General features: G+C 47.2%; 1 protein-coding gene across 1 annotated transcript in view; it reads left to right on the top strand.

Moving 5' to 3' along the window:
* The window catches only part of TUFM (Tu translation elongation factor, mitochondrial), a 161,359-nt gene that overhangs the window by 61,962 nt on the left and 72,569 nt on the right, over nucleotides 1-26,828 (top strand). The window contains exons 6-7 of the mRNA XM_033945392.1: nucleotides 2,609-2,773; nucleotides 5,479-5,611. Coding sequence (XP_033801283.1) covers nucleotides 2,609-2,773; nucleotides 5,479-5,611 — 298 coding nt within the window. The remainder of the gene's footprint in view (nucleotides 1-2,608; nucleotides 2,774-5,478; nucleotides 5,612-26,828) is intronic.

The raw sequence follows: 26,828 nt of genomic DNA, 5'->3' as shown, positions 1-26,828 counted from the left end.
TTGCGCGTCTCCACCTGCGCACTCCCCAATGGACCTTAGCTACCCAATGGTCCCAGGCGACAGATCCTTGCTCACAACACATATCTGTGACATCATCACTTCGTCGATCTCTGCAATGGTGGTTGATATCCTCAAATCTATCCAGAGGTCTTCTATTTCATCTGCCTCCGCATCAGCTTGTCATCACTACCGACGCATCCCCTTATGCCTGGGGAGCACATTTGGACGAGTTTCAAACTCAAGGGTTTTGGACACCTCAGGAAATGAAGCATCACATCAATTTCCTGGAACTCAGAGCAATGTTTTATGCCCTCAAAGCATTTCAGCATCTTCTCTTTCCTCAGGTCCTCCTGCTATGCACAGACAATCAGGTTGCAATGTATTACATCAACAAACAAGGTGGGACAGGCTCTCGCCTATTATGCCAGGAAGCCCAGAGAATATGGACTTGGGCCACAGATCACCACTTGTTCCTGAAAGCGATCTACATCCAGGGGGAGCAGAACTCGTTAGCGGACAAACTCAGCAGAGTTCTACAACCACACGAATGGACTCTCGATCCATCGACCTTGCAGTCCATCTTCGACCAGTGGGGCACTCCTCAAGTGGACCTCTTTGCAGCTCCTCACAATCACCAACTGCCCCGCTTCTGCTCCAGACTCTACACTCCTCACCGTCTGGCAGCGGATGCGTTCCTCCTGGATTGGTCCAATCTGTTCCTGTATGCTTTCCCTCCGCTGCCACTCATGTTACGCACCTTGTTCAAGCTCAAGAGGGACAGAGCCACCATGATCCTAATCGCTCCAAGATGGCCCAGGCAGCATTGGTTCTCCCTTCTACTTCAACTCAGTTCCAAGGATCCTTTTCTGCTTCCAATATTTCCTTCTCTGCTTACGCAGCATCAGGAGACCCTTCTTCATCCCAACCTCCAGTCTCTACACCTGACAGCTTGGTATATCTCGGGCTGACTTCACATGATTCTCTACTGTCTCAGCCCGTTCGTTCTGTCCTGGATGCTTCCAGGAAACTGACCACTCTTCAGTGTTACCATCAGAAGTGGACAAGATTTTCTTCTTGGTGTCTTCTTCATCATCATAATCCCACGTCTCTTGCACTGGAGACCTTGTTGGATTATCTGCTTTCTCTGTCTGACTCTGGCCTCAAATCTACCTCCGTCAGAGTTCATCTCAGTGCTATTGCGGCTTTTCATGAGCCAGTCCATGGGAAACTCCTTTCAGCTCATCCCCTGGTCACCAGATTCATGAGAGGTCTTTTTAATTTAAAACCACCTATTAAAGCACCTCCTGTGATCTGGGATCTTAATGTGGTTCTATCCGCTTTAATGAAGCCTCCATTTGAACCTTTGGCTAATGCCACTTTCAAGTTTCTCACTTGGAAGGTTCTTTTCCTTATTGCTCTCACCTCTGCCAGGAGGGTCAGTGAGCTCCATGCACTAGTTTCTGACCCACCTTTCACAGTCTTTCATCATGACAAGGTGGTTCTGCGTACACATCCAAAGTTTCTCCCTAAGGTTGTATCGGAATTTCATCTCAACCAATCCATTGTTCTGCCTGTCTTCTTTCCGAAACCTCACTCTCATTCTGGAGAACAGGCTCTACATACTTTGGACTGTAAACGGGCTCTGGCTTACTATTTAGACCGTACTAAGCCCCACAGATCATCTCCCCAACTCTTTCTGTCCTTTGATCCGAATAAATTAGGACATCCTGTTTCTAAACGTACGTTGTCTAATTGGCTTGCAGCGTGCATTTCATTCTGTTATGCTTAGACCGGACTGACACTGGAAGGTTCTGTCACGGCCCATAGAGTCCGAGCTATGGCAGCATCTGTAGCTTTCCTCCGTTCCACTCCTATTGAGGAAATCTGCAAGGCTGCCACTTGGTCCTCAGTTCATACTTTTACATCTCACTATTGTCTGGATGCATTCTCCAGACGGGATGGACACTTCGGCCAATCTGTTTTGCAAAATTTGTTTTCCTAATGGCCAACCTTCCCTCCATCCCTCTTTTTGTTAGCTTGGAGGTCACCCATCAGTCAAGAATATGCTGCCTGCTTGTCCTGGGATAAAGCACAGTTACTTACCGTAACAGGTGTTATCCAGGGACAGCAGGCAGATATTCTTGCGTCCCACCCACCTCCCCGGGTTGGCTTCTTAGCTGGCTTATCCTAACTGGGGACCGCGCGCCTGTGTCGGGCAGGAAGGCACTCGCGCATGCGCGGTGCGGCCTCTAGAACTTTCCAAGTTCTTAGAGTGCAATCACTCTAAAAGTGTCCGTACCGGGGCTCCGTCGGTGCCGTCACCCATCAGTCAAGAATATCTGCCTGCTGTCCCTGGATAACACCTGTTACGGTAAGTAACTGTGCTTTTTGAGCTTTGTGTCTTGCCTTCCTGCCCTGGCCAATGCATCAAATGTATAATTTTGCAGATCTTAAAATACACATTGTGTGTTAGTGTATTAGATGATACTGAAATTATAATACCATGTGTTTTATATATTTGGACCTAACTATTATATTTTAGGAGATTTTTTTTCTGTATTCTCTTGCTGTTTTGGAACTGTAGCCCAAACTGTGTTTTCTTTTACAGATAGGTGTGGAGCATGTTGTTGTGTTTATGAACAAAGCTGATGTAGTCGACGATAAAGAAATGCTGGACCTAGTGGAGCTAGAGATCCGAGAACTCCTAACAGAATTTGGTTATGATGGAGAGCAAACACCCGTTATCATTGGTTCTGCACTATGTGCTCTGGAAGTAAGTGAGCAAGAGGGAAAAGGAGAATGCTCATGCTGGGTTTCAAAACTTAGAATTTTCTCATGGTCCTTTGGTAAAGAGACATCTTACTCTCTGTTGCAAGCAAGGGGGAGGGGATAATGGGAATGTAACATAGAAAACATAGAAACATAGAAAGATGACGGCAGAAAAGGGCTATAGCCCATCAAGTCTGCCCACTCTACTGACCCACCCCGATAAGTCTAGATGCTAGTGATTCGTGCTATGTAGGGATCCCACGTACATGTCCCATTTACTTTTAAAGTCAAGCACGCCGGTGGCCTCGACCACCTGCACCGGAAGCTTATTCCAGTGATCTACCACCCTTTCCGTGAAAAAATACTTCCTGGTGTCACTATTAAACTTTCCTCCTCTGAGTTTAAGCGGATGCCCTCTTGTGGTCGAGGGTCCCCTGGGCAAGAGGAAGACATCTTCCACCTCGACCCGTCCTGTGATGTATTTAAATGTCTCAATCATGTCCCCTCTCTCCCTGCGTTCCTCTAGAGTGTAGAGCCGCAGTCTGCTCAGTCTCTCTTCGTATGAGAGACCCTTGAACCCCAAGATCATCCTAGTGGCCATCCGCTGATCCGATTCGATTCTAATCACGTCTTTACGGTAATGTGGCCTCCAGAACTGCACACAGTACTCCAGATGAGGTCTCACCATGGTCCTGTACAGCGGCATTATGACTTCTGGTTTCCGACTGACGAAACTTCTTTTGATACATCCCATCATTTGCCTTGCCTTGGATGTGGCCTTCTCTACCTGCTTGGCAGCCTTCATGTCTGCACTGATGATTACTCCCAAATCTCGTTCTGCTGAGGTCGTGGCTAATGTTTCTCCATTTAGGGTGTAAGTTCTGCACGGATTTCTGCTACCGAGGTGCATGACCTTACATTTCATAGCATTGAAGCCTAGCTGCCATGTCGAGGACCAGTTTTCCAATGTACGAAGGTCCTGTGTCATACTATCCTGTAAAAAGCTTTCACTTACTATGTTGCACAGTTTTGCATCGTCGGCGAATAACGTTGCTTTACCCTGTAGCCCTCGTGTCAAGTCCCTTATGAATATGTTAAAAAGGAGAGGACCCAGGACCGAGCCCTGCGGCACTCCGCTGGTCACCTCTGATGTTTCAGAAAGGGTACCATTGACCATCACCCTCTGAAGTCTACCACTCAGCCAATCATTGACCCATGCAGTTATCGTCTTGCCCAACCCCATTGATTTCATCTTATTTAGTAGCCTGCGGTGTGGGACGCTGTCAAAAGCTTTGCTGAAATCCAAGTATACTATGTCCAGAGACTCTCCTGAGTCCAACTTTTCTGTTACCCAATCAAAGAAGCTGATGAGGTTGGATTGACACGACCTACCCTTAGTGAATCCATGTTGATTAGGATCCCTAAGATTTCCCTCATCCAAGATCGTGTCCAACTTACGTTTAATTAGTGTTTCCATGATTTTACATACTATCGATGTGAGACTCACTGGTCGGTAATTCGCAGCCTCTGCCCTGCAACCCTTTTTATGCAGAGGAACAACATTCGCTGTTTTCCAATCCTGGGGGACCCTCCCCTTCTTTAGGGAGAGATTGAAGAGCATGGCTAATGGTTCCGCCAGGACCTCGCACAGCTCTCTGAGCACTCTTGGGTGCAATTCGTCTGGACCCATAGCTTTGCTCACCTGGAGTCTTGACAATTCGCTGTAGACATCAGCTGGTGTGAACTCAAAATTCTGAAATCGGTCTTCCGCGCTTGACATTGCTTCCAGATGTGGCCCTTGCCCTGGTGCCTCGCAGGTAAAAACCGAGCAGAAGTATTCATTTAGTAGTTTGGCTTTATCGGAATCTGTTTCCGCGTAATTCCCGTCTGGTGTTTTGAGGCGTGTTATTCCATTTGTGTTTTTTTTCCTGTCGCTAATGTACCTGAAGAAGGATTTGTCCCCTTTCTTAATGTTCTTTGCTAGAGTTTCTTCCACCGCAAGCTTGGCCTCCCTGACTGCTGTTTTGACTGCTGCAGACCTGGCCTTATATTCAATGTTAGCTTCACTTGTTCCCGTACGTTTGTATGAAAGAAATGCTCTTTTTTTCTCCTTGACGAGGTGCGAGACCTCTTCAGTGAACCATCGGGGTTTTTTGTTTCTTTGTTGTTTATGTACCAATTTTATGTAGCGGATAGTTGCCTCGTGTAGGGTCAATTTCAGGTTTGACCACATGGCTTCCACATTATCAGTTGCCTTTTGATCCTGCAGCGTCTGCTGGACGAAATCTCCCATACGTGCGAAATCAGTGCCCCGGAAATTGAGTACCCTCGTTTTGGTTTGTGATGAAACCTTTCCTGAGGTTGAACCATACCATGTTGTGGTCACTGGTAGCTAGCGTTTCTCCCACTGAGACCTCCGAGACACTCTCGCCGTTTGTAAGTATGAGGTCTAGGATGGCCTCGGCCCTAGTGGGCTCTAGTACCATTTGTTTGAGCTGTACTCCCTGTTTGAGCTGTAATGTAATGATATTTCTGATGTGTGTGTTGTTGTTTGGTTTTTGTTTTTTGTTTTTTTTACTATAACTCAAGGATTCCCATTTTGGGCTCAGGAACTTGGTGGCAAAAGCAAGGGAGGATCTCACTAAAGGAATCGGGGGTGTTTTTACTACTGTTTGTTCATTATTAATACATCTCACCTTTTCTTTCTAGAACAGGAATCCAGACCTGGGGATTAATAGCGTCTTGAAGCTCCTGGATTCTGTGGATAATTACATTCCAATACCCAGTCGAGATTTAGTTGAGCCTTTTCTGTTCCCTATAGAAGCCACTTACTCCATTCCAGGTAGCTGCTCCATCCTGAAATCACAACTACCAATCTTTCTTGCTTTTACTTATAAAAGTGACTATGACTCAATGTAAATTTAATGTTGTTTTGACATTTAAGGCCTGCAGGGTGATAATCCTGGGTATGTATGGGACAAGTTGATTAGCTGTCATGTCTTTTATTCCTTGTGTTCCTCAAAAGATGTATACTTCTATGTGAGTGTTCTGCCTGTTTCCTGTTGCACTGAATTACTGGAAGAACCTCCCAGATTAGGATACTGGACAGCTGGTCACTTTTCAAGAAAAAAAAAAGTACAGGATTGAGCATTTCAATAATAATATCAACTAAGGGATGTAGTAAAAGTTAACTGTAACCTATTTTTAGGGTGCTATGGTTGCTATTAATTTAAAATGCTGTAAATTTTTTTGAGGGTTTTTTTTTTTAAGATAATTGAGATGGTGGTTTTGTGACGCTGTTTATACAAAAGTGTCAATATGCATTTATTGCAAAGTCCAATGAGTAAATTTTTGCCAGATGTAAGCAAAACAAAAGTCCCTGACTGTGGTTTAGGGATTATGAATTTATATCTGTTAGGGAATTAAGGCTAGCATCCGGTAAGATTTTGAAGATTGAAATAGTGTTCTTATCCCAGGACAAGCAGGCAGGTATTCTCACAAGTGGGTGACGTGATCCAACGGAGCCCCAATGCGGACTCCTCACAAGCAGTCTTGCTTGAAGAAACTCGAAGTTTCGAGTCGCCCGCACCGCGCATGCGCGAGTGCCTTCCCGCCCAGCGTAGGGCGCGTCTCCTCAGTTCTTACTTTTCCGCGGAGCTGAGAAGTCCGTCTTCGACTCTCTGCGTGAAGTATTTTCACTTGTGCCTTCTTAAGTCCGCGGTTTTGGATTATTTTTCTCAGAATCGCTGATTTTCGTCGTGCTTTTCTTGTTTTAAAAAAAAAAAATTCTTACCATCTGTTTGACCAGGCAGGCCACGTGGCCTAAGCCCCGCGGCTTCGATCTTGCGGCAGAGCTTTTTCGGCCTATGTCCCGGCCTGCGATCGGTTTTAAAAAGTGTTCCAAGTGCCAGCGCGCGATTTCACTAATGGATCCTCATCGACGCTGTCTTCGGTGTCTTGGGCCTCAACACCTCCCGAAATCGTGCCGGCCTTGCTCAACACTTAGAGCCTGTGCTTTCAAGCGTCGTTGCATCTTGTGGGAGCAGCTTTACAGCATGGTGTCTTCGTTGGAGCTTTCGTCATCGAAGGGTGCTTCACCTTCGACCTCATGCGAAGCTCTCCAGACTTCCACGTCTACTGCTCCGAGCCTCATCAAACCTGCTTCGTTTGTACCGGCTCAGCCTTCGAATCCGGCTGCGGTGCCTTCCTCTGTCTCTTCAGGTCAGATAGCGCAGCAGCCCATTCCCCCGGTAGTGCTCAAAGTGCCCAAGGCTTCTAAGTCCAAGCACTCTCACACTGCCTCGAGGGAGCACGAAGCCCATGCAGGTGGTCCCGTTGCTGACGCGGATTCATCCTTGCCGGCTTCGTTCCAGACCTTACTTGAGAAGCAATTAATTCAGCTCTTTACCACAATGGGGCCGAAGCTTCTCTTTCAAGTCCAGCCTGGGCATGCGGAGGTCTCCCACGAGGTTGAGCCGCCTCCTATGCCTCAGCCGTACGCATACTCTCTACAGGGAGCAGAGTCTTTGCCCATGCCTCCATTGGAACTGATTCACTCGATGCAAGGAGTAGAGTCTTTGCGAGTGCCTCCATTGGAACCTATCCATTCGATGCAAGGACTCGAGTCTTTGTGAGTGCCTCGTGGTTCTAACAGCCAACCACCTCTGCTTCGATCCACCACTTCCAGCCCCATCCACTCTCTGGGAGCCTCAGTGAAGACACATTTGCCTCGTTTGTCGAGGCCTGCTTCAAGACACAGCTCGCATCATCGATCGAGACATTCTTCGAAGCACTCATCCAGGCATGCCTCGCCTCATTGGATGCAGCCTTTTCTTCAGTATTCCCCACCGCTACTTCGCCTCCTCCACTACCGGATCTCGAGGACACGATGGGGTCCTTATCCCCGTCCTCATTGGATCCAGAAGCCTTGACGTCCTCGAGGCCCGGCTTTGGCTGACCAGCTGTCTTTTTCTTCTTTTCTACGTCAGATGGCAGCTGATTTGGACATTCAACTGGACACTGGATCCAAATTTTCCAAGGAGTATCTCGAGACCATGCATCTCCCTCAACCTCCTGCTGAATCTCTCAAGCTTCCTCTTCATAAGCTACTGGATCAGACCTTTGTCCACTGTCTGAAAACTCCCTATTCCATCCCAGCTGTTCCGGGGAAATTGGATTCCAGATACTGAACTGTGCATCATAAGGGATTTGATGGTGCTCAACTATCCCATCAATCCCTTCTGGTGGAATCTTCGTTGAAGCGGTCTCACCCTTCTCAAGTATATGCCACTGTTCCACCAGGCAGGGAGGGCAAGACGATGGATAGATTTGGTCGCCAAATTTACCAGAACTCCATGATGACCTCCAGAGTGCTCAACTATAATTTTCATTTCATTACATATTTCAAATTTTTTTGTCCATCCTTCCCAAGTTCATGGCCTACTTGTATCCTCGGGCACATTTTGAATTCCAGGAAGTTCTGGCCTCATTGTCCCAAATTCAGCTGCAATTGCTTCAGTCCTCATATGATGCCTTTGAGCTGTCTGCTCGGGCTACTGCTTGCTCGGTGGCCTTGCGACGCCTAGCGTGGCTCAGGACCATCGATATGGACCCAAATCTACAGGACAGGCTGGCTAATGTCCCTTGTGCTGGAACTGACCTCTTTGATGAGTCCATTGAGGCAGCGACCAAGAAGTCCTTTCAATCTATTCTCCGTCTTAAGCCTAAGCCTGCTCCTCCTCGTCCTTCACGTTCGCCTCTGATTTACCAACGGCATTTTCCACCAAACAGCTCCTGCCACTCGTCAGCCTGTCAAGAGGCAGCATCCCCAAAAGCAACAGAAGCCTCAACCACCTGCTGTGCCCAAGGCTCCTCAGCCTTTTTGATTGTCTTCTGGAGAGCATAACGTCAGTCGTTCTGCCCTTCCCTGTTTTCCCCCCTATCGGAGGTCGTCTCCATCATTTTTACCATCGATGGACGACTATTACCACCAACCTCTGGGTCCTTTCTATCGTAAGAGAGGGATATTCTCTTCAATTCCATCAAGTTCCTCCAGAACATCCTCCAAGAGAGTATCCTTCCACCTCTGCCCAGACCGCCCTTCTTCTTCAGGAAGCTCAGGCTTTGTTGCAGCTCCGAGCTATCAAGCCAGTTCCTTTGGCTAAGCACAACAAGGGGTTTTACTCCCGGTACTTCCTTGTTCCGAAGAAGATGGGCGATCTGCGTCCTATTTTGGATCTCAGGGTGCTCAACAAGTTTCTGGTCAAAGAAAAGTTTCGCATGCTGACCCTAGCTTCTCTGTATCCCCTCCTCGAGTAGGACGACTGGTTGTGCTCTCTGAATCTTAAGGAGGCCTACACTCACATTCTCATCCATCCGGCCTCCCGTCAGTACCTCAGATTTCGGGTGGGAAATCTGCATTTTCAATACAGAGTTCTCCCTTTCGGCCTGGCCTCGTCACCAAGAGTCTTCACCAAGTGCCTGGTAGTGGTGGCCGCAGCGCTCAGGAACCATGGTCTTCAGGTGTTCCCCTACCTGGACGACTGGCTCATCAAGGATTCCATGTCTCAGGGAATCGTCCTAGCGACCCAACGGACTATCTGGGATTCGAGATCAACTTTCCGAAATCCCATCTTCAACTTTCTCAGACTCTTCCATTCATTGGAGCTGTTCTGGATACTATCCAACTCAGAGCGTTCCTCCCTCAGCAGCGTCTGGAAGCTCTTCTCCACCTTTGTCATTCAGTGTCCTCTTGCCCATCCATCTCGGCAAGACATCACCTCAGAATTCCTCAGTGGACCCTGCCATCTCAATGGACGCGGGTTTCCGACCCTCTGTCTCGCCACATCCAGGTCACTCCTGCTCTGACACAGTCTCTTCGTTGGTGGATGCTCTCTTCCAATCTATCCAGAGGCTTACTGTTTCACATGCCCCCCCCCCCATCAGAAGGTTCTCACGACCGACTCTTCAACTTACGCTTGGGGGGCTCATCTGGATGGTCTCCGTACTCAAGGCTATTGGACCAGTATAGATCGCCAGTGCCACATCAATCTCCTGGAACTCAGGGCGATTTTCAATGCTCTCAATGCATTTCAACATCTGCTTCACGACAGTGTAGTCCTCATTCGCATGGACAACCAAGTCGCTATGTATTATGTCAACAGACAGGGAGGCACAGGATTGGCCTCCCTCTGTCAGGAAGCTCTGAAAGTTTGGGACTGGGCAATTCACCACAACACCTTCCTCAAAGCTGTCTACATTCAGGGGGCGGACAATGCCTTAGCGGACAACTTGAGTCGTCTTCTATAGCCTCACGAATGGACTCTCCATTCCACGCCCCTTCATCACATTTTCTCTCTGTGGGGAACGCCTCAGTTAGACCTCTTCGCAGCCCCCCACAACTTCAAACTGCCTCAGTTCTGCTCCAGGATCTACACTCCTCATCGCCTCGAGGCAGATGCTTTTCTTCTGGACTGGACGAATCTCTTTCTATATGCGTTTCCTCCATTTCCTCTCATTCAAAAGACTCTAGTCAAGCTGACGTCTGACCATGCCACCATGATTCTGATTGCTCCTCGGTAGCCCAGACAACCTTGGACTCCCTTCTACTTCAACTCAGCAGGGAGCCTTACCTTCTTCCAGTTTTTCCCTCGCTGCTTACACAGTATCAGGGATCTCTGCTTCATCCCAACCTGCAGTCTCTACACCTGACAGCTTGGTATCTCTCAACATGACTTCTCTCCAGTTTTCTCAAGCTGTGAGGGATGTTTTGGAAGCTTCACGGAAGCCTGCTACTAGACAATGCTATCACCAAAAATGGACTAGATTTTCTAATTGGTGTTTTTCTCATCAGGAGCAGCAACATTCCTCCTTATCTTCAGTTTTGGACTATCTTCTACACCTTTCTCATTCTGGCCTCAAGTCTACTTCGATACGAGTACATCTTAGTGCCATTGCTGCTTTCCATCAGCCTCTTCAAGGGAAACCTCTCTCTGCTCATCCTGTGGTTTCCAGATTCATGAAAGGACTTTTCCATGTCAATCCTCCTCTCAAACCGCCTCCAGTGGTTTGTGACCTCAATATTGTTCTTTCTCACCTTATGAAACCTCCATTTGAACCAATTGACAAGGCTCATCTGAAGTATCTCACTTGGAAAGTGGTGTTTCTCATTGGTGTTTCTCATTGACGGGTCAGTGAGCTCCAAGCATTAGTTGCTGATCCACCTTTTACAGTGTTCCATCATGACAAAGTGGTTCTTTGCACTCATCCGAAATTCATTCCTAAAGTTGTCTGAGAATTTCATCTCAACCAATCCATTGTGCTTCCAGTATTTTTTCCCAAGCCTCATTCTCATCCTGGAGAATCAGCTCTTCATACTCTGGACTGTAAACGTGCTTTGGCTTTCTACTTGGAACGCACCAAACCACACAGAACTGCTCCTCAACTTTTTGTTTCCTTTGATCCGAACAAGTTGGGACGTCCTATCTCTAAGCGTACCATATCCAACTGGATGGCGGCTTGCATCTCTTTCTACTATGCCCAGGCTGGATTGCCCCTTCACAGTAAAGTCACAGCCCATAAGGTCAGAGCAATGGCAGCTTCTGTAGCTTTCCTCAGATCGACACCGATTGAGGATATTTGTAAAGCTGCCACTTGGTCCTCAGTTCATACCTTCACTTCTCATTATTGTCTGGATAGTTTAGCCAAACAGTATTGCAAAATTTATTCTCCTAAGTTGCCAACTCTCCCACCATCCCACTTTGGTTAGCTTGGAGGTCACCTACTTGTGATAATACCTGCCTGCTTGTCCTGGGATAAAGCACAGTTACTTACCGTAACAGTTGTTATCCAGGGACAGCAGGCAGCTATTCTCACATCCCACCGGCCTCCCCTGGGTTGGCTTCTCTGCTAGCTATCTGAACCTTAGTGTAAAATATAGACAGCAGATATAAATTCAGACACATTTTGATCACTAAATTTAAAATAAAATCATTTTTCCTACCTAGTCTGGTGATTTCATGAGTCTCTGGTTGCACTTTCTTCTGACTGCATCCAATCTTTCTTCCCTTCTTTTAACCTGTATGCTTCCTCTCCTCCAGACCTCATTCCCTCCCCCAACTTTTCCTTCCTCTCTCCCTGCCCTTTCTTTCTCTCTGCCTCCCTTTCTTTTTTTTCTGTTTTTCTTCTTTCCTTCTGTCTCCCTGCCTGCCCTTTTTCTTTCTTTCTCCCTGCCCTCCCCCAAGCCACTGCCACTGCCATCGGGGAGAGGAAGGCTGATCGGCCCAAGATCGCAATCAACTTATTGGGGGAAATGCTGCCGGGTCCTGCCTTCGCGGAAACAGAAAGTAGGCATGACCTGGCAGCAAGAAGAGCAAATGCTTCACTAACCTGTCTCCCGCCTTAGCCCATAGCGAACGCTTGCTTCAGGGCTCTCAACATGTGCGTGCCGGCTTCCCTTCCCCCCCCCAGACATAACTTCTGGTTTCGGAGGGAAGAGAAGGGAAGTCGGCCCGCACATGTTAGAACCCCGGAGCATAAGTTCGCTACGGACTGAAATCTCCAAGCCAGGTTTTTTTGGGGGGTTTTTAATGTTCAGCGGCGGCAGCAGCAGATGACAGTCGGGCGCTCATCTAAATTAGCTGGGCGGACCGCCCAGCTAATAGGCCCTAGGGAGAATACTGGAGAGGAACGCTGCTCGGCCCGGTAGATCAGGACAGCAACACGAGTCTATCACGGAGCCCGGGATGGGCTCCGAGATCGACTCACGTTGCCTTTCCGATCTACCGGTCGATCGCGATCGACGTATTGGGCACCCTTGCTCTATCATGTCCCCTCTAAGTCTCTGCTTCTCCAGGGAAAAGAGCCCCAGTTTCTCTAATCTTTCAGCATATGAAAGGTTTTCCATACCTTTTATTAATCATGTCACTCTTTTCTGAACCCTTTCGAGTATCGCCATATCCTTCTTAAGGTACGGTGACCAATATTGGACGCAGTACTCCAGATGCGGGCGCACCATCGCCCGATACAATGGCAGGATAACTTCTTTCGTTCTGGTTGTAATACCTTTCTTGATAGTACCCAGCATTCAATTCGCCTTCTTAGAGGACGCTGCGCACTGTGCCGACGACTTCATTGTGTTGTCCACTATTACCCCCAAGTCCTTTTCTTAGGTATTTTCACCCATTACCAGCCCTCCCATCGTATAGCTGTACTTCAAGTTTATGTTTCCTACATTATTACTTCGCACTTTGTCACTGTTTCTAGATCATTTACAAATACATTGAACAACAGCGATCCAAGTACTGACCCGTGCAGAACACCACTCGTGATCCTCCTCCAGGCCGAGTAGTGACACATCACCCCTACTCTTTGCTTTCTACCCGCCAACCAATTTTTGATCCATCTATGTACGTCTCCTTCCACTCCATGGTTCTTCAGTTTCCGTAGTAGGCGTTCATGGGGTACCTTGTCAAAGGCTTTTTGGAAATCTAAGTATATGATGTCTATGGGGTCCCCTTTGTCCATCCATTTGTTAATTCCTTCGAAGAAGTGCAATAAGTTCATTAAGCACGATCTTCTCTTGCAGAAGCCATGTTGGCTTGTTTTCATCAGTTTATTCCTTTCTAGATGCTCGTCGATGCTGTCTTATCAGCGCTTCCGTCCTCTTCCCCAGAACCGAAGTCAAACTTACCAGTCTGTAGTTCCCCGGGTCACCTCTTGATCCTTTTTTAAAGATGGGTGTAACATTAGCTATCTTCCAATCCTCCGGGATCACGCCTCTTTTCAGGGATAGATTACAAACCTGCTGTAGTAGTTCTGCTATTTCCTCTTTTAGTTCTTTCAATACCCTAGGGTGGATTCCGTCCGGGCCCGGAGATTTGTGAGTTTTTAATCTATCTATCTGCTTATGTACGTCTTCAAGGCTTACCTCCATGGATGTGAATTTTTCAGCTTGATCTCCTTTGAAGATTTTTTCAGGTTCCGGCACGTTGGATGTGTCCTCTTTTGTAAATACTGACGAAAAGAACATGTTTAGTCTATCCGCCAGTTCTTTTTCCTCCTTCACCACTCCTTTCCTATCTCTGTCAACCAGCGGTCCCACCTCCTCCCTAGCCGGCTGCTTCCCTTTAACATATCTGAAGAATGGTTTGAAATTTCATGCTTCCCTGACTTGCCTCTCTTCATATTCTCTTTTTGCTCTTCTAACCACTCGGTGACATTCTTTTTGATGCTTCCTGTGCTCTTTCCAGTTTTCCTCGGTTTTGTCCTTTTTCCATTTACGGAATGAATTCTTCTTATCTCCTATCGTTTTCTTTACTTCTTTAGTTATCTACGCCGGGTCTTTTGTTCAGCTCTTTTTGCATCCTTTTCTAAATCTGGGGATATACAGATTTTGCGCCTCGCTCACCGTGTGCTTGAATAAAGACCAGGCTTGCTCTACAGTCTGCGATTTCTTTGAGCTGTTCCTAAGTTTCTTCCTTACTATTACTCTCATCGCTTCGTAATTTCCTTTCTTGAAGTTAAAAGTTGTCACTGTGGTTCTCTTCCCCTTCGATATTCCTACTTCAACTTTGAACTTGATCATATTGTGATTGCTGTTTCCCAACGGCCCCACTACTTCCACTTCTTTTGCAGGTCCTCTTAGCCCATTGAGGATTAGATCCAAAGTAGCATTCCCTCTCATCGGTTCCCTGACAAGCTGCTCCATGAAGCAGTCCTGTATAGCCTCCAGGAATCCGGTCTCCCTAGCGCATTTTGAGTTTCCAAGACTCTAGTCTATCCCGGGATAGTTGAAGTCTCCCATAACAATCGTGTTACCGCTTTTGCATTCTCGCTTCATCTCAGCTTTCATTTCATCATTTGCTTCAGTTTGCCCAGGTGGACAATAGTACAGGCCCATCTTTATCTCGGGCCCATTCCTTCCTATATTTTTACCCATAGTGATTCCAATTTGTTGGTCATCGCTGCTGTGTCCACTCTGGTCAAGTGTATGTTATCCTTTATGTATAGGGCTATTCCTCCTCCTTTCTGACCTGACCTGTCTTCGCGATAGAGTTTGTACCCCGGCAGTGCTATGTCCCATTTGTTTTCTTCATTTCGCCATGTTTCAGAGACCTCAATGATATCTAGGTTCTCTTTTTTAGCCATGATTTCTAGTTCTCCCATTTTGTTCCTTAGGCTCCTTGCATTAGTATACATGCAATTAAGTCCTGGTATTTTTTTGCCTTAATTTTCTTTTCCTGTGCTACGATCTTCCTATCATAATAATAATAACAGCTTATATACCGCAATACCGTGAAGTTCTATGCGGTTTACAAAGATTAAGCAAAGGTACAAATTGATTGACTTTAAGAGGGGAGGAAGAAAGAAGGTTAATAGGACAGGAAATCCATTTTTGAGGAGAGAGTGATCAATAGAACAAGTTAATCGCTATAGAGGGGAGAGAGAAGAGAGGATCAGTTGTCTAGATACTTTAGGAACAGGTGTGTTTTCAGACGTTTCCTAAATTCCTCATAAGTAGTGGGCGAAAGCAATTGTTCTAGGTCTTTACCCCATGATGCTGCTTGGTGCGAGAGAAGATGTTCATGGTGTTTTTTCAGTTTACAACCTCTCACTGGGGGGGAAACGAAGTTGGAATGTGAGCTTCTCTTGTGTCTGTTGGCTGAGAAGACGAAAAGGTCAGTTATATATTTAGGGGCAAGTCCGTGTAGTGCTTTGAAGCAGAAGCAGGCAAATTTAAACTTTACGCGCGCCTCCATTGGCAGCCAATGCAGCTTCCGGTAGTAGGATGTCACGTGGTCAAACTTCCTCAGCCCAAAGATCAGTTTGACCGCTGCATTTTGCATCAATTGTAAACGCTGCATGTTCTTTTGGGAAATTGCTAAATAGGTGGTTACAGTAGTCAAGCAGACTCAGTACGAGGGATTGGACTAGGGTTCTGAATGCCGCTGTATCGAAATAAGCTTTAATGGATCTGAGTTTCCAGAGAGTGAAAAATCCCTTTCTGATCAAGGAGTCCACCTGGTCTCTCATGGTTAGGCACTGATCCAAAGTTACACCTAGTATCTTTAAGGTAGGTTGGATAGGGTAATTAAGATTATTGATACATAGTGGTGATTTGGTGTCAAGCAGATGTGGCGAAGCAACAAAGAAAGTTGTCTTTTCTGAATTAAGTTTGAGCCTAAAGGTTGTCATCCAGTGCTCCATCACGTTTATGGCTTCTGAAGCTTTAGGAATAGTTTCAGAGATAGAATTAACGAATGGGATGATGATCGTAAAATCATCTGCATAACTAAATAGTTTTATCCCTAACTGGGTTAGCTGTATGCCTAGTGAGGACATCCTCTTCTTGATCTGTCAACTCTTGTTTTTGGCCCGTTGTGTCTTCCCAGCATTTTTCCCACTCAGTATCCTCTCGGGATACCTTCTTCCGAATCGTCGACACTTGGTCAACTGTCGGCTTTCCCCTTCTTCTTAGTTTAAAGCCTGCTCTATTCCTCTTCTGATGTTGTTTTCTAGATGTCTACCGTATTTTCACGCAAATAACACGCACCCGTATAAAACGCGCACACGTGTATAGCGCGCAGAAATCACGATGATAAGCACAAAAACTTTGGTATAACGCGCTCACGATTATACCGCGCATGCTGCCCGACTCTCCGTTCACCCCCCTGACTTCCGTGCACTGCCCCGCCTCTCCGTGCGCTGTCCCGACTCTCCGTTCACCCCCCCCTGACTTCCGTGCACTGCCCCGCCTCTCCGTGCGCTGTCCCGACTCTCCGTTCACCCCCCCCTGACTTCCATGCACTGCCCTGACTTTCCGTGCGCTGTCCCGACTCTCCGTTCACCCCCCCTGACTTCCGTGCACTGCCCTGACTTTCCGTGCGCTGTCCCGACTCTCCGTTCACCCCCCTGACTTCCGTGCACTGCCCCGCCTCTCCGTGCGCTGTCCCGACTCTCCGTTCACCCCCCCCCTGACTTCCGTGCACTGCCCCGCCTCTCCGTGCGCTGTCCCGACTCTCCGTTCACCCCCCCCGACGTCCGATTCATCCCCCCCCCCCCCCCGGCAGGACCATTCGCACCCCCACCCCGAAGGACCGCCGACTCCCCGACAATATCGGGCCAGGAGGGAGCCCAAACCCTCCTGGCCACGGCGACCCCCTACCCCCACCCCGCACTACATTACGGGCAGGAGGGATCCCAGGCCCTCCTGCCCTCGACGCAAACCCCCCTCACCCCCAACGACCGCCCCCCCCAAGAACCTCCGACCGCCCCCCCAGCCGACCCGCGACCCCCCTGGCGACCCCCACGACGCCCCCACCCCCCTTCCCCGTACCTTTGGTAGTTGGGCCAGAAGGGAGCCCAAACCCTCCTGGCCACGGCGACCCCCTAACCCCACCCCGCACTACATTACGGGCAGGAGGGATCCCAGGCCCTCCTGCCCTCGACGCAAACCCCCCTCCCCCCCAACGACCGCCCCCCCCAAGAACCTCCGACCGCCCCCCCAGCCGACCCGCGACCCCCCTGGCGACCCCCACGACCCCCCCCACCCCCCTTCCCCGTACCTTTGGTAGTTGGCCGGACAGACGGGAGCCAAACCCGCCTGTCCGGCAGGCAGCCAACGAAGGAATGAGGCCGGATTGGCCCATCCGTCCTAAAGCTCCGCCTACTGGTGGGGCCTAAGGCGCGTGGGCCAATCAGAATAGGCCCTGGAGCCTTAGGTCCCACCTGGGGGCGCGGCCTGAGGCACATGGGCCCAACCCGACCATGTGCCTCAGGCCGCGCCCCCAGGTGGGACCTAAGGCTCCAGGGCCTATTCTGATTGGCCCACGCGCCTTAGGCCCCACCAGTAGGCGGAGCTTTAGGACGGATGGGCCAATCCGGCCTCATTCCTTCGTTGGCTGCCTGCCGGACAGGCGGGTTTGGCTCCCGTCTGTCCGGCCAACTTCCAAAGGTACGGGGAAGGGGGGTGGGGGGGTCGTGGGGGTCGGCCAGGGGGGTCGCGGGTCGGCTGGGGGGGCGGTCGGAGGTTCTTGGGGGGGGGACGGTCGTTGGGGGGAGGGGGGTTTGCGTCGAGGGCAGGGGGGCCTGGGATCCCTCCTGCCCGTAATGTAGTGCGGGGTGGGGTTAGGGGGTCGCCGTGGCCAGGAGGGTTTGGGCTCCCTTCTGGCCCGATATTGTCGGGAAGTCGGCGGTCCTTCGGGGTGGGGGTGCGAGTGGTCCTGCCGGGGGGGGGGGGGATGTATCGGACGTCGGGGAGTCGGCCGGGCAAGAGGGCTTGGGCTCCCTCTTGCTCCGATCGTGGATGCGGGTGCGGGTGGGAGCGCGTGCGAGTGGTCGTTCGGGGTGGGGGTGCGAGTGGTCCTGCTGGGGGGGTGAATCGGGCGGGGTGGGAACTATGTTTTAAAACTTTCGTATACCGCGCTCACGCATATAACGCGCGAGGGGTATGCGCGGTAGGTAAAAACGCGTATAACGCGCGCGTTATATGCGTGAAAATACGGTAGTTCCCTCCAGGTGCAGTCCATATCTCCTGAAGAGCTTGCTCTTGCCCCAAAACGCCCAAAACGTTTTGAAGTGGAACCCCTCTTGAAGTGGAACCTCTCTTGAAGTGGAACCCCTCTTCCTCACAAAAAACAGCTAAATGATCTAACTAGGCCTCTAGGAAATTGAGTGAAAAAAATAGTAAAAAGAGGGAGAAATAAATAGAGGACAGAAATTTCCAGGCTGGAAAATAATAATTTGGAGACTCGCACCCCAGACACACACAAAGGAGCGCATTAAGGAGCATAACCTGCTTCTTAAGCATGCGCCAAAGGCGTGCGCCGCAAGATGGGAGACTTTATAGGGCATATACCAGCTGATGTAGGTAGGCAGGGTCAATGGGTAAACAATCTCTCTTTCTTTGTCGTCAGCAGCAGATGAATCCAAAGACTAGTGGGATAACAGCCATCAACCAGCAGATAGAGCGCACTGAGTTGTTCTCAGGGTATATCTTGGATGCACAGCCTCCTGGCCAACCAGTATACTCTTATCTCCAGCAGGCTCGCGGATGGGTTTCTCACAGCTCCTGGATTCTATGGGTCCTGGGGCAAAGGAGCGTTTAAGCCAGGTTGGGCTTTTGGAATGGAGGGTTGTTCTAGCATATTGTGCCAGCTTTGGAAGTACACCTGGGTCTCCCCAGCGTCCCTACCGCACCTTCTTCAGGATAACACCTAGGCCCTCCCGGGTTCCTTACCAGAATCAACAGAGTGCCTTCTGTAAGTTTATTCTTACCCACAAGGGATGCCAGAAGAGGAAGAGGTACGGTAAAAGAGTACTGGTCACTGGCTGGTTACGCGATAACAGGCTGGATTTTTTTGTCGGGGGCTCTATGTATTGCCTTTCCCGGGGACGTGAGAGCCTAGTTTGGGGGGCGGGGGGGGGGGGGGGGCACCGGCAGCAAGGATTTCCGAAGCCTTCCCGCAGATGAGCTGAGGCTGTATTTTTCTTCACTGCCTCGCGGCACTTTTTTCCTTTCCTGGTAGCAGCAAGGATATGTTGCTTGCTGCAATGGCAAGCGAGTGGTGGTGAATTTGCATTTGGCAGAAATGTCGTTGCTTTGGCATGATCTGGTGAGACGAGCTTGGGTCCCTAAGGGTATGGGATGCCTTAAGGCCCATATGTCATCATGGGGTCCCAGGTACCTTTCAGCACGGTGCGAGTAAGCGTTTTTTACTTGCTTCTGGTTGCGCTAGGAGTTGGTCTCCAGTGGCCTACACTCCTTCTGTTGGTTGGTCACCAGCAGCTTGTAGGCGGTAGTTCTCTTTACTTGTTGGGTCCTCCGAGGGAGGGTGGCTGGTCCACTGGGAATGGCTTCGACCAGGTGCTGTTTGTGACCACTAACGGGACCGTGAGTTCTATTTTCTTTCTGGACAGCGATGCCTTCCGACAGGGAGAGGTAGTAATAATAATAATAATAATAATTTATTTTCTTGTATACCACCCTGCCAGTAGTTCTAGGCGGTTCACAACAGAGAAAGTTAAAAACATTTAAATTAATAATACAATCTCGTACACACTGGAACTAATGAGCAAATTAATATACCATAGTTAAAATACAGTTTCAAACACACACCTGTTAATACCTCAGTTAAATGCAACATAGTTGGAAGAAAGAGTTAAAAAGATACAACCTAATAAAAATACCATTATAAACTTAAACTTAATAAAAAATCAACAATCTTGTTTATCAAATAAATAAGTTTTTAATAATTTCCTAAATATAGGGTAAGAATGAACCTGAACAATCGACGGGCTTATCCAAGAATTAATTTTCCCTACCTGATATTCTAATGTCCTGTCAAAGAAAGTTCTATAACGACAGGCCCTTGGGGTAGGGAAGATAAACATACCTGAACAAGCAGGCAGCATATTCTCAACAGGTGGGTGACATCACCAACGGAGCCTCCCAGCGGACAGCCTCGCAAGCAGACTTGCTTGAAGATCTTTATAAGAGCTTACAAGTGCTGCACTGCGCATGCGCAAGTGCCTTCCTGCCCGAGTGAGGGCGCGTGTCTCCTGTGAGGTACCTCAGTTCAACGTTTTCCGCAGAGCCGAGAAGTCCTCTTCACTTCAGCTCTGCAGCTACTTCGTTGCCTTCTCGCACAGCGGCTTTGTTGTTTTTCTCAGTCGCTGTGCCTGCCTGTCTTTTCTCCTTTTCTTTTAAAAAAAAAAAATAGTTTTTTTATTGTTTCTTTTTGGCCGTTGGCCTAGGCTTGGCCGCTGAACCTCGTTCTTGCGTTGGCCTTTTCTTTTTTCTATGTCCCGGCCTCTTACCGGTTTCAAAAAGTGTAGTCAGTGCTGCAAGGTACTTTCACTCACCGACCCTCATTGTTGGTGCATCGCTTGCCTGGGTCCCGAACATTGCCCCGACACTTGTTCGCGCTGTGCTACCCTTCAACCTCGAGCCCTTCGCAGATGCCGGGATAAAATTCTTCAACTATTTGGCATGATGGAACAGTCTGCTGAAAGGGTCTTGACCTTTGCTTCGGGGGCAGCCTCAACTTCCAAGACCTCGACCCCGACACCTGTGACTGCCTCAACCAAGGCCTCAACCTCGACACCTTTGATCTTGAAGGCCTCGCCTGCAGTTCCTGCGAAGTCTTCATCTGTGGGTAAGTCTCCTGTTTCTCCTTTGGGTACCCTTCCTAAGAAGCCTCCAGAGTCTCAAGCATCCCAGGCCGTGCCTACGATCCTGCCAGCCTTTTCGAGACCTCCAGCTAAGCGTGCCTCCAAACATAGGGAACACTCATCCTCGAGGTCGCCCTCTTTGGAGCTCACTGCTACACCTTTGAGACCTGATCCCTTTGTCTCGGTGCCTATGTTTGAGGACATGTTGAAAGCCATTCTGACCACTCAGATATCCTCGGTCATGGCTCAGCTCCTCCCGGCCTCGACCCTGCTTCCTACAAGCCAGCCTGAGCTGCAGTTTGAGCCCCCTGTTGAAGCACCTCGAGGCAAGCCTCGGAAGTCTCGTCGCTTATCATCCAGTGACTTCACCTCCTCCTGGAACACAGTCTCCTGAACCTCGATCGAGGCTTCACTCGAGGCATTTGAGGCATCTTGCTTCTTAGCACAGTCAGGAGTCTTTTCTCAAGCGGAAGACCTCTCCTCCTCCGGATACTGAGTCTTCTATGCCTCATTTATCAAAGGCTGTCGAGACTTCTTCAAAATGTAAACATAAGTCTCGCAAAGCTCTTACACCGGCTGCTTCTCCTTGAAGTCCATCGAGGTCGAAGACTCCTCCATCAAGACCGCCTCCGAGGGAGCCTTCTCCTCATGTCTCGACCCACTCTGTTCCTCGAATCCCGGGGACTTCACCATCGAGGCTTCTTAAGCGCAAGCACTCTCTGACTCCTCCTGTCACAGGTAGTGGAGCTTCTTCAGTCACTGTGCAGCTGGATTCTGAGCCTCCTTCTCAATATTCCAGAGAGGCTTCTCCTTCCTATTCAGTGGCTCCTAAGTCTCGCACTCCTCCTGAGGGTCCTTCTACCTAGAAGTCTGCCTCTTTTGCGAGGTTTGTCTTTGACATGGGGGAAAGCTCTTCAGCTGAATCTCCATTCTGATTCCAAATACACTCCTGAATACTTGGCCGACATGGAGTTACCTCATCCACCCAAGGAGACCTTGAGACTTCCTATGACTCCAGTGTTAAAGCAAACTTTCTTCAGGAATATGGACACTCCTTATTCCATTACAGCCATTCCATCCAAGCTGGAATCCAGGTATCGCACCGTACCTTGTAAGGGATTTGAGAAATCTCAATTGTCTCACCAGTCCTTGGTTGTGGAATCTTCATTAAAGAAAGCTCAACCATCTAAGCTCTACACTGCGGTCCTGCATCTCTTTCTGCTATGCTCATGCTGGTCTCCCTCTGCAGGATCGAGTCACGGGCCACAGAGTTAGAGCAATGGCGGCCTCTGTAGCTTTCCTTAGATCAAATCCTATTGAGGAAATCTGCAGGGCTGCCACTTGTTCCTCGGTTCATACATTCACCTCTCATTACTGTCTGGATACTTTCTCCAGAAGGGATGGCCATTTTGGCTAGTCTGTTTTACAAAATCTCTTTTCTTGAATTGCCAACTCTCCCTCCATTCCTTTTTGCTTAGCTTGGAGGTCACCCACCTGTTGAGAATATGCTGCCTGCTTGTCCTGGGATAAAGCACAGTTACTTACCGTAACAGTTGTTATCCAGGGACAGCAGGCAGATATTCTCACAACCCACCCTCCTCCCCTGGTTAGCTTCTTAGCTAGCTATCTGAACTGAGGTACCTCACAGGAGACGCGCGCCTTCACTCGGGCGGGAAGGCACTCTGGCATGCACAGTGCAGCACTTGTAAGCTCTTATAAAGATCTTCAAGCAAGTCTGCTTGCGAGGTTGTCCACTGTGGGACTCCGTCAGTGACATCACCCATCTGTTGAGAATATCTGCCTGCTTTCCCTGGATAACAACTGTTACGGTAAGTAATTGTGCTTTCTGGTATAGGTTTTTTGAATTAAACAATTTCAAATAGTACCAGATAAGAGGGTAATAATCCAAAAAGAGCCTTGTAGCAAATACACCATTTACAAAACTTAAACACTCTGGCCCCAAAAGGCTGCCAATGTAGCCTAGCAAAAAAGGGTTTACGTGATCATATTTTTTAAGACCAAAGATAAAACGAATCGCAGCATTCTGAACCAATCTGAGTCTTAACAAAATCTTTTTTGGTAATCCTAAATAAACAATATTTCAATAATCCAAGGTAGACAATACTGTAGACTGGACCAGCAACTGAAAGGATTCCAGGTCAAAATACTTCTTAATAGTCCTCAGTTTCCACAATAGTGCTTTTTTTAATTAAGAGATCTGTATGCGATCCAGAGTTATTCCCAAAATCTTCAGATTTGACGCTATCGCAAAGTTTGACCATTAAATTGGATTGTTGTATCCTGAATTTTTTCATTAGGACTAGCTAAAAAAATCTTATTTTTTTCAGGATTGAGCTTTAACCTAATCTGCATCATCCACAATTCTATCTTTTCCAAAATAAATCTGAGTAATTAGTTCATTCGAAATAGCCTTACTGGGTAGCAAAATAGTAATATCATCTGCATATATGTAAAACATTACATTCAGACTTTGGAGCAAATAAGCCAGAGACACTAAGGACCTGATTTTCCAAAGTGCCTTAGACTTAGTGGGGATGGGCGGACCCGCTATGCCTAAAGCCTGATTGGTCCAGGCTTCTAGAGCCTGGGCCAATCAGGCCTTAGGCTTCGGCGGGAAGGGGCGGGCCCGCCTCATTTCGATGAGGCGGGCCTGCCGGCTGGACGGGCAAAACCCCTCTGGCCTTAAGAAAAGGTTAGTTTGGTGGAGTGGAGGTTTGGGGGTTGTTAGCGCCGGGGGAGAGGATGCGTCTTCGGGCAGGAGGGATTGGGCACCCTCCTGCCAGCGATCGATATTGTCGGGGGGGGGGAGGGTGTGTCTTCGGGCAGGAAGGATTGGGCACCCTCCTGCCAGCGATCGATATTGTCGGGGGGGGGGCATCTTCTGGCAGGAGGGTTTGGGCACCCTCCTGCCAGCGATCGGTAGTGTCGGGGTGGGAGGGAGATCGGTAATGTTGGGGGGGGGCGGTCGGTAGTGTCGGGTGCGTCTTCGGGCAGGAAGGATTGGGCACCCTCCTGCCAGCGATCGGACAGAGGGCCGCGGCCCGCTATACTTATAGCGGCAGAGAGATCTCTTGCCGCGATAAGTGTAGCAGGCCGTGTCTAATCTAACCCGATTCTCTAACCAGCGTCTGTAACATGGACGCCGGTTACAGAATCGGGGTTTAGTGTAGGCCGATTCTGAATAAGACACCTCTCCCGGGCGTCCTATACAGAATCAGGGCCTAAGGGCCTGTTTTACAAAACCGCGCTTGCGGCTGCAGCATGGTAACAGCCCTAAAGCCCAAAGAGATTTAAAGGGCTTCTGGGCTGTTGCCGCGCAGCAGCTGCTAGCGCGGCTTTGTAAAACAGGCCCTAAGTATATATTAAACAATGTCGGGGATAAGGGAGAACCCTGCGGAACTCCACATGAGTTCTTCCATGCAAAAGAGTATTTATCTTCGGTAAACACTACATGTGTTCTATATTTCAAGAGCCCACTAAACCAATTTTTGTGTTAATATTCTCTTTATTGAGTTTCACATTTTCATGATAACAAAAATCATATTGAAATCAACAGTTTCTACAATAATAGTAAATAGGCAATAAAGACAAATAAGGAAAGAAATATATCATTAAACTGTTTGTTAGCCCAAAATAATACTTGAAGGAGGAGTAATCCTAATAAGTCGGAGCAACATTTACAAGAAAACCCACTAAACCAATTTTTTACATTGCCCCTGATCCCAATTGAATCCAAGCAGTTTAACAGTAGATCATGATCCACTAAATCAAAAGGCACTAGTACCAGTACTAAATGGAATAGTAAGCTGATTCAGTAATGATGCTATTAGTTTCAGTGCTATATCCTGATCGAAACCCTGATTAATGATCATGCAAAATGTTAAATTTATCCAAATATCTTACCAATTCAGTATTAACTAACCCCTCTATTACCGTTTCAAACAATGGAATACTGGCTACCGGTCTATAATTGTTTTCACACTTAAGTGATTCCTTGAGATTTTTCACAATAGGTGTAATTATAATTCTTCCTAAATTTTGCTCAAATTGTCCCTTTTGCAACTGAAGAGTAATCCATTTTAAAAGGTTGGTTTTGAAAGTAAACGATGGCATTCTCAATACATTTCTTGGGCAAGTATCTAAACGACAATATTTTTTAGCATACTTTGAATATAATTTACAGAATTAATCCCACTCTGGGATAACAAAATGTTCCCAAATCATGTCTGTCCTAATACTCTCTAGATATCCTATTGAGTGAAAAGGATCAGAAACATCATTAACTTGATCATTAAAAACTATATGCAAATCTGTAACTTGATCCTTAAAAAATGCTTGTAACCCACTAATTTTATTTTTAAAGAATTCCACCTATTTATTAGCAGATGGGATAGCTTCCTTTTTTGATCATTTTTTTGAGTCGGTCTCAAACAACCCACAAACCAAATTATAAAGCTCTTTACTATTAGTCTTTACATCTCCAATCTTATCCTATAATAAGTACTATGTTTCTCTGTAATCATAGTTTTGTATTCCTTGAGTTTCAATCTCCAATTATTTCTATCTTCTATTTTGCCTGATTTAATCCAAATCTTCTCTACCCTTCTGAGTGCCTTTTTTAATTCTAATAACTCTGCATCAAACCAAATATTATTTACTCTTTCCCTCCTACGCATTCTCTTCTGTGGTGCTATATCATCTAAAATTTGAGTGCTAAAATTTGTCCAATCAGAATAAAATTTTCTTCTTGTCCCTCTGTCACTTTCAATTCATAATGTGACCAAAATTCTACATGATCTACCTTACCGCTTCCCATAGTATCAACCTTCTTATTCCTATGGCCCCTTTCATTATTTACTTTACCTAGTTTATTCTGCCATTTTACATAAAAATTACATAAACGATGATGAGACCAAACCGTGTCACTCCATGATACCTCGATTAGATCAATTTTAATATTGGAAGGAATGTACTTTAGTAGAAAAGGTCACCAAATCAAATTGATTACCCTTACAGTGTGTTTTTTCCTGTTGTAATATAAAATCCAAACTCTTTAAAAAAGAAAATAAATCATCAACATCTGTACGTGCCTGATCCATATGAATATTTATATCACCCAGCAAAAGGTGATATGGACCTAACGTTGAGCTAGATAGTACAAACTCATAAAAATCTTCTCTCACCAAGTTTCAAGTTTATTCAAGTATTTGATTAAACGCTTATCCTATGGTACAAAGTGTTATACAATTAAAATAAATTTTTAGGATTACAAAAGGACAAACAACTTAACTAAATTGACAAACTTGGCTATTTAAGCCTTAGAGATACAATGAAAAGGAGGGGAGAACTACAATATTTTAGAAGAAAAGATACATAAAAGGGAAACACAATAGGGAGGGATAAAATTAAGAATTGCTAGACTTGAATCGAATAGTCAGTTAAAGGCGTCTTTAAAAAGAAAACATTTTAAACTACCTTTAAATTTTTGCAGATTTTGTTCAGCTCTTAAATATATAGGAAGAGCGTTCCAGATCGTTGGGGCGGTCACTGAGAAGATTTTAGGAGGAATATAAAGCAAAGTAACTATTAAAAATTCATCCAATAATTCCTGTGACAATCTACAAGTCAAAAATTCATGGCTAGAAGTTGATATAGAATCCAATATTGTAAAATCAAAAGAATCTTTCAAAAGTATTGCCAACCCACCTCCTCTTTTTGAATTTCGAGATAATGGAATTATCTTAAAACCTTGAGGTAAAAAAATCATTTATAATAACATCATTATCTGAAACCATCCGTGTTTCTTTGAGTAATACAATATCCAGGTTTGATTCCTCCAACCAATCACTTACCAAAGTAGTTTTATT

This window comes from Geotrypetes seraphini, chromosome 5 (assembly GCF_902459505.1).
Source record: "Geotrypetes seraphini chromosome 5, aGeoSer1.1, whole genome shotgun sequence".
Taxonomy (NCBI): Eukaryota; Metazoa; Chordata; class Amphibia; order Gymnophiona; family Dermophiidae; genus Geotrypetes; species Geotrypetes seraphini.
The sequence above is the reverse complement of the archived record's forward strand: the minus strand, read 5'-3'. Positions and strand labels throughout refer to the sequence as shown.